The sequence below is a fragment of the Gymnodraco acuticeps genome, unplaced genomic scaffold, assembly GCF_902827175.1.
Source record: "Gymnodraco acuticeps unplaced genomic scaffold, fGymAcu1.1, whole genome shotgun sequence".
NCBI classification, from domain to species: domain Eukaryota; kingdom Metazoa; phylum Chordata; class Actinopteri; order Perciformes; family Bathydraconidae; genus Gymnodraco; species Gymnodraco acuticeps.
Window position 1 is genome coordinate 76,262 of NW_022990747.1, and position 13,482 is coordinate 89,743.

Genomic DNA, 13,482 nt, shown 5'->3' on the forward strand with positions numbered 1-13,482 from the left:
TTTCCTCTGGGGATCTAATGCAATTGTCGCTCAGTGGACAATGCATGCCAGAGAGCTTGGTGGGCTTTACCATCTCATATTTTATTATGCAAATGCACTTTCAACATCCTCTATCTGTTTGAAAATGACATCATGCTAAAGAACAAAGGGGAAAGAAAGGTGCAAATAGCAGTAAAAGTCACTCCATAGTTTTATGCACTGCTCATATGAAGGGACTTAAAAGTGAAGGCAATGTTTTCCTTTATGAAAAACACATATGATTAGTTTTTCTACAGCCAGTTAACAAAGCTTAACGTTGAGGGAGAAGAGCAGAAAGCCACTGACAAAACAAGTGGACCCTCTATTCTCTGAAGTCATGTGATCCTTTGAAAAGAAAAACCCCTTCACTCTGTTTTTAAATCCTCTCCTCCTATCCGGGGAACTACCAAACCTTGGATGACCTTGTGACAAGTTTTTTCCTTCATTACAAATAATTTTCCTCTTACAGACCTTTACATGTTATTTTATTTTATTGTTTTGTGCTGGCACATTGTTTCCTCTTTTATGAAACGGTCCTTAGAAAAAGTTTTGGAAAGGCTGATGTGCTCTTGTGCCTATTTGCAGGCCGACTATAAATAGTCTAGCAGCCTACGCATGCTCATGTTTGATTGGAAATTGCAGCGCCTTAAGTCAGAGCTGTGGGGTATCTGTCAAAGGAGGGAGAGAAACTTGTGAATGGTGAGTTTACTGAACAAAACTGACTGTATGTAAATACTGTATAGGACAGCATGTACAAAAGAGAGAGCATTACTTGCTGATGTTTGTGTTTTCATCCTCAAACTATAAAACATTCTTTATTCTGAAACTAATTCTAATTTATTTAACATAACTTTCTGTTTGTTGTATGTCAAGTTAAAGTCTTCATGTACTATTTGTTCTCTTTCAGATCTCTGTGGAAAGCCAATAAATAAGGAACAAGCCTAACTTTTTTTCTCTTGGAGAACTTTTTCCCCCCCTTGAGTATTTCTTTATCTGGTGGAAAATGGGCTCACGGAGGACAACAGCACGCGCCTCTTTTGGCAGTGGAGGATCCAGCAGTGGGGAGGATATGAGAGCGAATAGCCGGCCTAACGGCTGCAGCTACATCTCTAACGTGAGACCGGAGAACAGGTACAGACTCAACACTAACCCAGAGTGCTACCTGTTGAAACCACCACAGGCACCATGTTTCTCCTACTTCAAGACTTGACATGGACCTGTGTGCCATATTATTATTTTGTTTGTTGCCATGGGTCACTGGAGTTTAAATAAACTGTTGATTAAGAACAGCATCTGAGCTATGCATCACAGGCCCCATTTCACATCAAGCAGTACACTAACAGCAGCTTCTACATGGAAAGATTAGTTCATGGAACAAGATTTGGTAACTTTCATGTTTACCTTTTTAATGGTACCTCAGGTCATAGAAATATGTTATAAACAATATTTTGAGTTAAGAATAATAATAGTTTTCCTTCTAGCCACTGTCACAGGGCAGCCCTTACAGTAATCCTTCCAAAGTAACAATAGTCAATACAAAAAGGGGTTTATACTGTCAGGATTTTACCCTTTAAAATATTTTCCTCAAGCTATTTAGGAGAAAGATAATGTGCAAAATTATTGGATTCTAGAAAAATATAGATACTAGACTATTGGTACGACTAAAACACACAAAACCTGGGAGTGTTATATCACTGACAATTTAAACATGAACATTATTTTAAGGTCTGTTTCTAGGATAAAAAAACAAAAAATTAAGAATGAAATGCCAAAAGCTAAATGACTCTAGCATTTGTATTCGTAACATTACATTTCCAACAATATAAACAACAGTAGTTATGAAGCCCATGCCTTGCTATATTCTTTAAGTGTTGCAGTATTTAGGATTACTGTCTTGTTTTATTTGCTTAATCACAAGAATATGCAGTGAAGTGTGTAACAGTAACCGTGCAATGACCCAACAAGGAAATGGATGTCAACATCAGACATGGATCAACTGCACGTCCTGTACACAAGCAGCACGATACAGCTCTTATAATAGGCATGCAAGCCAACATTAATTACAATTATTGTGTTTTTTTGACATTTCTCACACATCTACATATGCCGTGATGGCTAAGTATTCTTGAACCATTCTATTTATGGTGATGTGTTTCATTTTTATGATTAATATCATATTAGTAGACCTCTTTAAGGACACACCACGCATCTTTGCAGAGCTCACAAGAAATGTTGTTTCCTTGTTAATTTCCTTTTTACGTGATCTGTGTAAGATATGCCTTTTATGTGACCTGTTTAAAGTCGTTGTTAAGGATGTGATTTGAGGCATACATCAGAGTCCTGCACGGGTCTGATTTTCAAGACCCGCTCCCGCCCCGCACCCGCGACGTGCAATACCGAACCCGCCCCGCTACCCGCACATATTGCCAATTAGTTCCGCAACCCGAACCGACCCGTCGGCACAAGATCCGCAACCCGACCCGAACCCGCATAGCCTATGAGCAGTGAAAACGTGCAATTATTAACACACGCAGTTTCATATTTGTCTCCGAAAGCGTGGGATGTTGGTTATTTCCTCCATCTAGGATGACACAAAAAGCCTCCCAGACGTTGGATTTCGCTCTTGAGGAAGTGTTATTGAAAATGCTGTATTCTCCGCTAGAGAGCTTCACCTCAGCCATTTCGAATGTGGCGCGCACAGCAGCAGATTGATGCGCTGCAGAGGTTATGATTATGCGCGGTCCCGCGGGGGAGAGGTCTGAGGATTTTAAACATTAAACTAATTTATTATTATTTTAATATATTTATTATGCAATACCCGCGACCCCGACCCGCATCATCTTTGTTTTACCCAGAACCGAACCCGGAAAAAAGCGTTTGAAAAAATACCACCCGCGAATCACCTTTTTTGCGGGTCACCCGTCGGGTACCCGCGGGTACCCGACCCGATGCAGGACTCTAGCATACATTACACTTTCTTCAGCACTTATTTAGATACATACAACTACCATTAGCAAGGTGGGGATTTAAATCTCCAGACGTTTAAATACAATGAGAATTTACAATCTGTTTCCTTCTCTTTTAATTATGTTCAGTCCTAATAAACTAGCTTCACAAGGCTATAACCACCATTTTCCCAATCCAAAATGTCAATTCTCTTGTGAAGCGGCTCAAAACATTTGTTATCATCCTTTTTTTGGACTGTGGGTGATGTGACTATGTTGCATGTTTGTTTTGAAATATATTTGGGCTCGAGATACACTTTTTGTTATATTCCATGGAATGCTCTTAACATCCCGATAGCAATGAATATCTTAAGTGCTTTGACAAAAAATACATAAAAAATGCATCTGTGGAAGCCGTAGTACTGTAAAAAGCACGACCAATCATTTTAGCGGGTAAAATAACTGGATGGCCTACCTGCCTGTCAGCCTTCCATCTGTGCACAAACTTATCTCGTGCCCTCATTGGTCATGTTCATGGTCATGTGCGCGTTCGTGTGTGTTGGAGGAGGGGCTCTGTAAGGAAGTGGCAGATTTTTTCCGGCTGTGTATTTTCAAATTCTAGCGCACTCGAGCTGGTTTCTCCAAAATTACCTACCCCACCTTTAATGTTTGACTCATTTGGTCCTTAAATAAACTTCAGAAGTACTGCATGTTTTTCTGAAGTGGTTGTTAGGGTTGAACTAAGACAACCGGATAAATCACTCCAACCAATACTGTTGCCCTTAATTCTGAACACATAACAATAATCAAACATGTACGTAATAATATTAACATGAAATAAACGTACAGCTTTACTGACCATCTCTTTTGTCTTTCACAGGAGCACGCTCTGCAGTATGATGGCACAGTTAACTGAGGAAACACAGCCCTCCTTCGAATTGACCCTCAAGTCAAAAGCCGTGTCCGAGAAATGCAATGTGAAGTTCTCTTGTGTGGTGACAGGTAAACACAGCCTCACTCTTACACTTTGCAAGACGTGACACGACTCTTCATAATCTAAGAATATGTAACAGGAACCTACAATAATACAATAACAATATTGTAATCCTCTATATGCATTGTGTCATTCATCTTTAGCACCTGAAACATTTTCAAGACATATTATTTCTCGATTTATACCGCATTTACAGCAATGGAAACTATCCGCTACATTTTTTGCTTTTACAGAAATTGTTAAGAAATAATTTGTTTTAATTCCTTTTTCTTTTTTTTCTTCAGGAAACCCTACTCCTCAAATTACTTGGTATAAGGATGATGTGCAGTTAGACAGATACTGTGGACTTCCTAAATATGAAATATTCCGCAATGGAAAAAACTATTCCCTACACATTTACAAGTATGTATGTTTGGAAACACTGATTTCATATCACAACTGTATTAGCCTGAACCAACTTTAAATAAAGAAATGTATAACATTGCAACATAGTGGCAGTTAAGATTTGTGTGAACAAAACCAATTCACTATATATCTATATATTTTATAAAAAAAAAAAAAAAAAAGCCCTCATTGTAAAGAAAAGTTTGTATAGTGTTTTATCTTTATCTTTCTGTGATGAAGTAGTCTTGCCAAATGTAGTACGACTTTTAATGAATAGCTTATCCCCTGACAAGAGCTTGGCTAATACTGCAGTTTTACCTCGTCAGCAATGTTTACTTTGCTTTCTTGCAGGGACCAAATTGCTCAATATAATGCAACTTAAATTGGCTTTTCTTTGCAGTTGCACTGTGGAGGACGCAGCCATATACCAGGCCTCAGCCAGCAACACTAAAGGCATTGTGTCCTGCTCTGGGGTTCTGGAGGTGGGCGAAATGAACGAATACAAGATCCACCAGCGCTACTTTGCCAAGGTCAAGCAAAAGGCCGACAACAAACGCAAGGAAGTGGAAGGTAAAGAAAACCAGGAGCCGATTCGAACCATCAGTCCAGACCGTACAGCGAGGAAGCGCCGCTCCACAATGGACACCTTTCTCAGCACGCCAAGCTCCTTGGAGGATGAGGGCAATGAGGAGAGCAAACAGGCTCTAATTGAACAGACTGAGGCCAGGTTACATGAGGCAACTGTGAAGGAGATGGAGGAAAAATCAGTCCCCCTCACTAATGGCACAATGTCTGCTGTATCCAATGGACAGACCGTCAGTGAAAACGGTAACAAGAGTGGGGCAAACATTTATGACTCTGCCCCGAAGAGTTTTACTGCACCGCAGACAAAAACTCCCTTTGTCAGGAAGAAGATTAGAATGTCCAACAGTGCACAAGAAGAGCGGGCACCTGAGGAGAGAACCGCAAAGGAGGAGAACATTACCCCTGTAATTCTGGCCTGCACAGAGTCAGTGCAGTTTAAGGGGATTTCAGAAGAGTTCATGGAAGTAGAAAACATTGTCAGTTCATCAGTTGTGGATTCAGTCCCTAGAAAGATGGCACAGGGACATCAGAAATCAGAGGAAGACAGGCATTCAAAGAATGAAAGCGTACGCGTTGAGGTAGCTGTGCCTTCAAAGAAGGAACAGCTGTGTCTTCTAAAGAAGGAACAGCTTACTGCCTCTGTACCTCCAGCTGCTCCTACATCTACAGGTCACAATGTGTCTGGAGCTAAAGGCAAAAAAGATGCAAAGCTTGAGAAGGAAGCTGGACGCAACAATCCAGAACAAATATTGGAAATGCAAAAGCGAATTCCTCCCATCACCTCAAAACAGAGACAGTCAAGTCCTACAGCACCTCCCCGGAAACATAGAAACTTAGTTAAGGGGAATATGTCTAAAATAGAACCTCAAACAGTCATGGATGTTGACAAGAAGTCAAACACTTCCATTGCTGGATCTTTAGCACGTAAAGAGATTGAGGCCATAAACGCACCGTGTGAAAGCACGCCTGCTTCACCTCAGCGTCCATGTGAACAGGCTGGAGATAAGCTGTCTCTGAAAGAAACAGGCCCCTGCCAGAAAAAGATGTCTGTGTCTCAGCCAGCGCAGCTGAATGAGGTGAGTGAAGCTTTTTGCATGAGCTCATGAGTGCTTTGTGCTGCCAACACATGCCTCATCAGTAGCTATTTATAGCTTTTACAAATATGCCCTGCTGTGTGACAAGAATTAAATGACGCACATGTTGACAGTTGCAACAGGTAATGTGTTGCAAGTGAAAGGTTGGACAGTTGCAGCATTTCTTAGGATAGGATATATTTTGAACATTGATAAGCAGATTTTTTCTTAAGTAGAATGTTAACATTTTGGGAAATATGGTTATTTGCTTTCTTGCATTAAATAAGATGAGATGATTAATAACTTGAACTTTGGATAAAAGCGTCAGTTAAGTGAAATGAAATGTAATGTAATAATGTATGTCCGTTAAATCTAAAGCATTAGATAACAGCTAGCAGAAGAGGGCTTAATTTAGCATAATTACTAGAAACGGGGAGACATCTAGCCTGGCTGTGTCATAAGGTCATTTTGCTTTTTTACCGTGGTTTATGAGCTTTAGAGGTTTTGATAGATTTTTCTTATATGGAAATTGAACTGAGATCACTTCTGTCAAGATTCAGTGCCTTATTACAAATTATGTGAATCAAATTGCATTTTGCCAGCACCTGCTAAGGCTAGGCTAAGCTAGCAGCTGCTGGCTGAAGCCTTACTGTACATAAAACAAATCTTAAATATTTAAAAAAATACTTTTAAAGATATGAATCAGAATAGCATTGATCTTTAAATAAGTGTTGTTCCTCAAATGTCCAACAACTAACAGCTTGAAGTGAAATTGAATGGAGGTGTTGTGGTGACCTGCTTGATGATGCAAGTGCATGTGACTAAATTAAGTTCTTTATTATTCTATCAGCACATGATCTCATGGAGGGTCATTTTGCAACATCCCAGATCAACACTTGTTTAGCTATAATCATAAATCTTTATGTTCCATTGCTTATGCAATAGTACTGACTCCAGCTGATGGCTGAATACTGACGGCATTGCAAGCTGAGAAAAAAACACTGCACAGCTGAAGCACCTCTTACAATTATTCACATTCCTTTCTGGCCACATTTAAACATAAAATAGCAACCTTGTGAATAGGCGTCACAGTGCCAGAATTAGTCTGAAGCGTGGGAAGGAAAACAATCAGAAAAAAGCAAAAGATGCAGATATTTTTAATGAATTTTATAATGACATTGTAAAGCTCATACCATTTTTTAGTTAGAAATATTTTGAGTTTTTTTTCAATTGCTTTTTAAATCAACAAAGGGCCTAAAAGAGACCCATGAGCTATATCATACGGTAGCTTATCTCAGCCATGAAGGACTGACATATGACACAGGGAACATCTCGTGCTAATTTAAAAAGAGTTTCAATTTAAATACAGTCTTTATAAGGATATGACGCTACACAAACATGGTTGTATGGCTCTGGTGTATATAGCACACTACTACGCGGTTTTTCTCAATCAGGTTTTAGTGAATGCCTGTATATGTATTTGGGGTCAAGATCATTTGATATGTGAACATATTTAAAATGTGAATTTAAAGAAAGTAATGTCCCAAGATTTGTTAACAAGCTACAAACATTATCATGGAAGGTATTCCATTTTCTTAAACTTTAGAGTGATGTAAACATTGCAAATAGACCATATATGTCTTTTGTTCATCACTTACGTCTCTACATTTATTTTTGCTCGAAGGTCTTCCCTTTCCATTCTCTATTTGTTGTTGGTTACGCTGTTGCTGTTTATAACATTATATGTGCTTATCCATGTTCTGCATAGCCAGGGATAAGAGAATAAGTATTTACAGCATGGAAATCTCTGCTTTTATTTTGCCTCAAGGTTAAACAGGTCCATACAAAGAGGAACAGGAATGATGCACCTGTCAGCCTTGAGCTTCCACATAACAGGATGGACATGCCTCGACCACAAAAGACTCCATCAGAGAGAAAGACCACGACAGATGACATCCAGACCCCTTCCGCGCACTGTGGTGTTCAAGTAGCAATTGGCAAAATGACACAGGACACATTGGATCATTCCAGGGGATCAAATGAAAGCCATACAGTCCTTATTACAGACGTACAGAAGTCACCCTTCAAAAGCACCTCAGGGTGTAACGTTTCTTCCAGCGTCGAGCAAAGCCAAGCTGATACAGCCATAAAAACTGTTGAAGGGACAGAAATACAAGTTGATGAGAAGGTAAAACATAACGAGGCAGGTAAGTTATTGGCACAGTCTGACAGCATGGCCCCGAATGAGAAGATAGATGAGATGGAGACTGAAAGTCCTACTCTGCATATGACTGAACACACTGGAACAGAAAAGCCCAAAGATTCAGCAGATAAAGACTCTGATGTCCGTGTTGGGGATGCATCTAATAAAGAAACAGAGAAGAATGAGCATTTATTAAAAATGGCGGAGGAAACTAGTTCAGCATTACAGAATTTGAAGTCATTTATAATTGAGCCTGCGATCCAACTCCTTACAAAAAGTACAGGAAAAGCAAATATATCAGAACTCCAATTGAAAGATTTACAGGAAATTCAAAAACCTGTAACAAAAATCATATCTGTAGCTGAACTTCTGAGATCACAATTAAAAGCTCTTGACGCCACATTAGCAAATTCAGTGACCACCATACCAGTCCATGCTAGCGTTTTACTAGATCCAGCTACAGCGGTGACTGAAAAATGTGAGGAAATAAAGGAGAAAGACAGGAAACCAGAAGTAGAGAAGTCAATGTCTGACAGGAAAAGTGAGACACATGATGATAAACCTCTTAGAACAATAAAGGAAACTCTTACGGAGATTTATAATCTACTAAATGAAGAAAATCAAGGTGAACTTTCCCCGCCTGTTCAGGCTTTACAGAAACCTCTTTCAACCTTACCTATCTCTGCTGTAGACACTGGCACCACTAAAGAGACTACAGGACTTCATAGTGATAACAAGTATAATGAAAGTGTTATGGACATTTGCCAGGAACTTGCCGCTTCAACTCTGGTTCCTCTGAAAGAATGCCCAGGTGTTTCCGTTTGTGGGAGTGAAAATGACAAACACGAGTTTCCTCTTTCGACATCTAATGATGAACTGACCAAAAGACTTGCATCCGGGACTGTAGGTTTAGAAACTGGGACTCCACTTGCAGTGAAACCTATAAAGGCCAGTAGCCAAGAGTCGATTATAACAGTTTTGGAGAATGCCAAAGGTAAACCTGTTGACGGCAAAGACATGGGAGTTATACCGAAGTTAACAGCAGAATCGAAACCCGACAGCCAAACCAAAAAGACGATTTTAGAAACAGAAGAACACAACACAACAAACTGTTCTTTGCAGAGTGAAAAGGTTCCTACTAAAAGTGAACTTGGCACAGATACAAAAGAGAATAATATTAACATTATTCAGCAGGATAGCTCTATGGTTAAAGAAGTTCGAAGGACTGACTCCTTGGGCAGTTTAACTCCTCAGGCTAGTCCATTATTAAAGAGAAGAGACTGTGTTTCTCCCATTCCTTCTGCAACTCCTCAAGAGCTGGCCTCTGGAGCCAGACGCAAAATCCTTGTACCCAAGACTAAATCTGAGGAGGCCTCAGAGGCCACAGCACCAGTTGATATCCAAACTCAGAAGAAGGAAGGTCCTGCTGAGAGCAACAGGCTTTCTGTAAGTCCTGTGACTCTCTCTACGTCTCCAAGCATGTCACGGCGGTCACCGCTACTTCAGATACCTGGTGAGCAAATGCCTCCAACAGAGAAGCGTTCTCCCCTCGTGAGCAGGAGGAAGATGGTGTCTGAGACGCTGGCACCAAGTCAGCCACCTAAAGAGGAGATCCACACCCAGAAAACTGATGGGAAACCTGCAGAGAAGGACAAGCATGACCCATTCAAAGGTAACATTTCTAACATTAACACATTTGAGTATCGTTTTAGGTGCATTGTCACCAGTTTGAGACATAGGCAACGGATACCATATAATATGCATTGCACATATCACACTTGATTTGCTTGATTGTGTCGTGTCTCTTTTCCCTGAAGCTCCTCAAGTTATTCGTAAGATCAGAGGTGAAAGCTTTGCAGACGCCTCGGGACACTTGAAACTGTGGTGCCAGTTCTTCAACATACTTAGTGACTCTACAATCAAATGGTACAAAAATGAGGAGGGGATTGCTCAGATTAAAAGAAAGTAAGTTTCCATTGTAATAGATGTTTAGAAATGTAGTACTTCCTACAATGATTCTGTTTTGTGTTGATTTAAATGATAAGTCTTAGCAAGAATAATAGTGTTTGTTTGTTTCTCAGTGCAGGGGATGAAACCCAGGTCAATCTTGCCATTGTTCAGGCATCATGCATAGACTCTGGTGTTTACAGTTGCACAATCACAAATGAGTATGGGACCGACTCAACAGACTTTCTGCTTAGTGCAGACGGTGTGTACTTCTGGCTTATATTTGGCATAGAATGAAAATGTTTCCTTGCATTTCTTGGACTCAACATGTCTCATGCTGTGTCCTTTCTCACTGTGTTGTAGTCTTGGCTGGAATGTCCCTACGTGAGGACCTTGGTGGTAAGATGAGATTTTTCATGTTTGGATCATGTCTTTCCTGTGTCAGAGCCCAAATGCTTTTCTGACTGACATTCTTATATTTGTCTCTATGCAGTTGGTGAAGAAATTGAAATGACACCCATGATATTCAGCAAGGGTGTAGCTGATTCTGGCGCCTGGGGTAACAAATTATTTGGCCGTATAATGATGCAGGAATCACATATTGGTAAAGGCTGTTCTCATAAAGTCTGGAGGGCCAAAGTCATCTATGGTCTGGAGCCTGTGTTCGAGTCTGGAAACACATGTATAATTAAAGGGCTCAACCCGATCGCCTATGGAGGGAAGGCAGAAAGCTGCCTTATCGACAGGAACCTGGACATCGTCAAGCAGGTATGTAAAAAAGGTTTGATTTAATAAATGTTTTTTAACATATTTCATTTGATGAACTAACTAATCCAGTTAGTCACGTGTCATTAATTGCCGCCCACATAGGATTACATAGGCACTGATCAAATATAGATTAAATAAACATACTGATTGAGCTTACTTTACTGGCTATTCTCCAATGTTCGGCATACAGGAATGTAAAATTCAGAACCTGGTTCGTGAATACTGCAAAATCTTCTCGGCAGAGGCAAGAGTGATAGAAAACTTTGGGCTATTACTTGAGTGAGTATAATCAGTTTACTCCCCATCAAACATTAACATCCTCTTGAGTTTTATTCATGATACAGGGATCATTAAGCCGCTCTAAAAACCATTACATCTTTTTCCCACAGGGTGCTGCCAGTCTACCTGATGTACCGACCAGCAAACACTGTCCCTTATGCCACAGTGGAGGCTGACCTGACAGGAGTCTATCAGAAATACTCTGTCCTGGATGATGCAGGCAGATTAGACACAAAGTCTGGCTCTGAGGCGGGGCAGAAGTGCTGTGCCCTGCAGCACTGGATCTTTCAGTGGACCAGCGGCAATCTGCTAATCTCTCGGATTGAAGGTATGACACCTGAATTTAACAGGGAAACGTGAAGTTTTTCCCATTTATGCTTACGTTTAAAAAAAGGTGCTTTTGGACAATAACACCTTCTTTATGTACCTCCTGGTCCAACACACAACACAACAAACATTTACCAAGTTAAAATCAGCAGCATATTGAACTGAAGAGGCAGTGAACATGCAAAGCGTCACAATTGATTAAATGATTAATCACCATACCATAAATATTTTTGGCAATAAGGGGAAGCATGGGGGTTTCAGATGTTTGTACTGATCATAAGATGTTCTCAAAGAGGCATGAGAATATTTAACGCCATTACACAGGATTTGTTATGCAGCAATATATTTATGATAAGACAAGAACACAGCTTTCTACCTCATTTCAGTGCTCATGTAATACTGTAACAATTCATGCTTCATGTCTGACACTTTTGAATATTTCACCTGAACAACAGAAAAATAAAGTAATTGCGCGGTGTTGTTTTGCAGGTGTTGACACCAAGATCACCAACGTTGGAATTTCAATCAAATCAACAGGGTTTGTGTTTTCTCAGATTGATGCTCATTTACAGGTAATTTCCATTCATCCTGATCACGACTGTAACATTTGGCTCTGTTGTGTCTCACTGCAGGCATCACGGTCTGCCTGTCGAAGGGAATCCCAAAGTTTTTGAGCAGTTTGTCTCCCAGCACCAGTGTAACTATTTCTGTGGTCTGCTCAGCCTGAGGTCACTAAAGATCATGGACTCTTTGTTGACGCCAACCAAGCCCAAAGGCACCAAGAGCCCGTTACTTCAGCGTAAAATGGCTGGTGGCTCCAACAGCCCTCAGACAGGCCGGAAAGCTGCTGGCAGCCCCAGACTGCCTCGGAAAACTGAGCAAGATGGAAGGAATACCCCCACGAAACAAAAGCTGCTGACATGCCCATAGCTGTTAAGGTGGAATAGAGTGATTATCTCTCAATTAGACAGAATGAGTCGCAGAATTTGTTATGGAAATGGAGGATTTCAAGTTTTTTTTACCGTCACGCACATGTACACTGCACATAGAGTGATATTTTGTCTTTGCACTAGCCCCATTGTAGAAGTACAAGGAGCAGTAGGTACTACTACACTACCCTGGGATCCATGTTGGCTGCCAATGTCTTGCTCAAGGGCACCTTGATGAACTGGCATCTCTCTGAGTACTATGCACACTCCTCACTCGGTCCTTTTCGGGACTTGAAAACTCGACCCTCCAATTTCAGAAGCCAAGTCCCTACAGACTGAGTTAATGCCGCTCAAACTACTGAGAAAAACCCTTCAAATATGAGGAAAAGATGAATAAATAGCATGACTTAAATATTTAATCATAACGGCCACCATTCCTTGCCTTGATCACTTGGTGTGGATTGACGCCCTCACGTGTTGTGGTGTTTGTTAGTGTATCTTACATTGAGACTCAATCCACAGTGTAGCAGCAGCAAGAAGTAGCTTTCCTGGGTTTGTATTCATCGATCCATGTACCATTGAAGGTCACAGATTGTGAATCCCAATCTCAGGTCACTGTGTTTGTACTAAATAAATGTGCAAGAAAAACATGTTGAACTGAAGTGGCATTACATGTGTATTTTTGTATTTAAGTTTAATTAAGCACAATCACTTTTGTAGTCACCGTTGTGAGAATGTAGGGCAGTTATCGTGTTACTTAAGTACAACTAGAACAGATACACAGTACAACCAATTTTAGGCTGGGGATAAACAACCTCGTTTTTTTTCAGGAATGTATCAAGCTAAATGTAGCTTTACATGACATTGTTGTACAGTGGCAAATGGTGCTGTGGTTTTATATTGTAACCTGTCCTGTTTTCTTGCTGTTCTATATTGCACTGCATTTTTAGAAACTGCACCTTTGAATGCAACAGGCTGTAAAATAAAATAACATTTGTGAAAAAATAAAATGATTGAATTTGATAGATTA

The 13,482-nt window shown here is 40.3% G+C and overlaps 1 protein-coding gene across 1 annotated transcript; it reads left to right on the top strand.

Annotated features, from left to right (window-relative positions):
- Positions 1-601: 601 nt before the first annotated feature.
- Positions 602-13,482, top strand: LOC117556676 (alpha-protein kinase 3-like). The gene is made up of 14 exons (XM_034232145.1): positions 602-717; positions 926-1,149; positions 3,844-3,965; positions 4,242-4,359; positions 4,742-6,002; positions 7,828-9,874; positions 10,020-10,167; positions 10,284-10,411; positions 10,513-10,548; positions 10,643-10,917; positions 11,108-11,196; positions 11,307-11,524; positions 12,013-12,061; positions 12,156-13,482. Exons 2-14 carry the CDS (start codon positions 1,022-1,024, stop codon positions 12,451-12,453), a joined length of 4,917 nt encoding a protein of 1,638 aa, XP_034088036.1. The 5' UTR covers positions 602-717; positions 926-1,021; the 3' UTR covers positions 12,454-13,482.

Bases quoted from the DNA above. Each gene is read 5' to 3' on its own strand.
- LOC117556676 (XM_034232145.1), top strand. From the start codon at position 1,022: ATGGGCTCACGGAGGACAACAGCACGCGCCTCTTTTGGCAGTGGAGGA. The intron at 6,003-7,827 runs GTGAGTGAAGCT...TTTTGCCTCAAG, and splicing joins AGCCAGCGCAGCTGAATGAG to GTTAAACAGGTCCATACAAA. The intron at 12,062-12,155 runs GTTTGTGTTTTC...GTCTCACTGCAG, and splicing joins ATTTCAATCAAATCAACAGG to GCATCACGGTCTGCCTGTCG.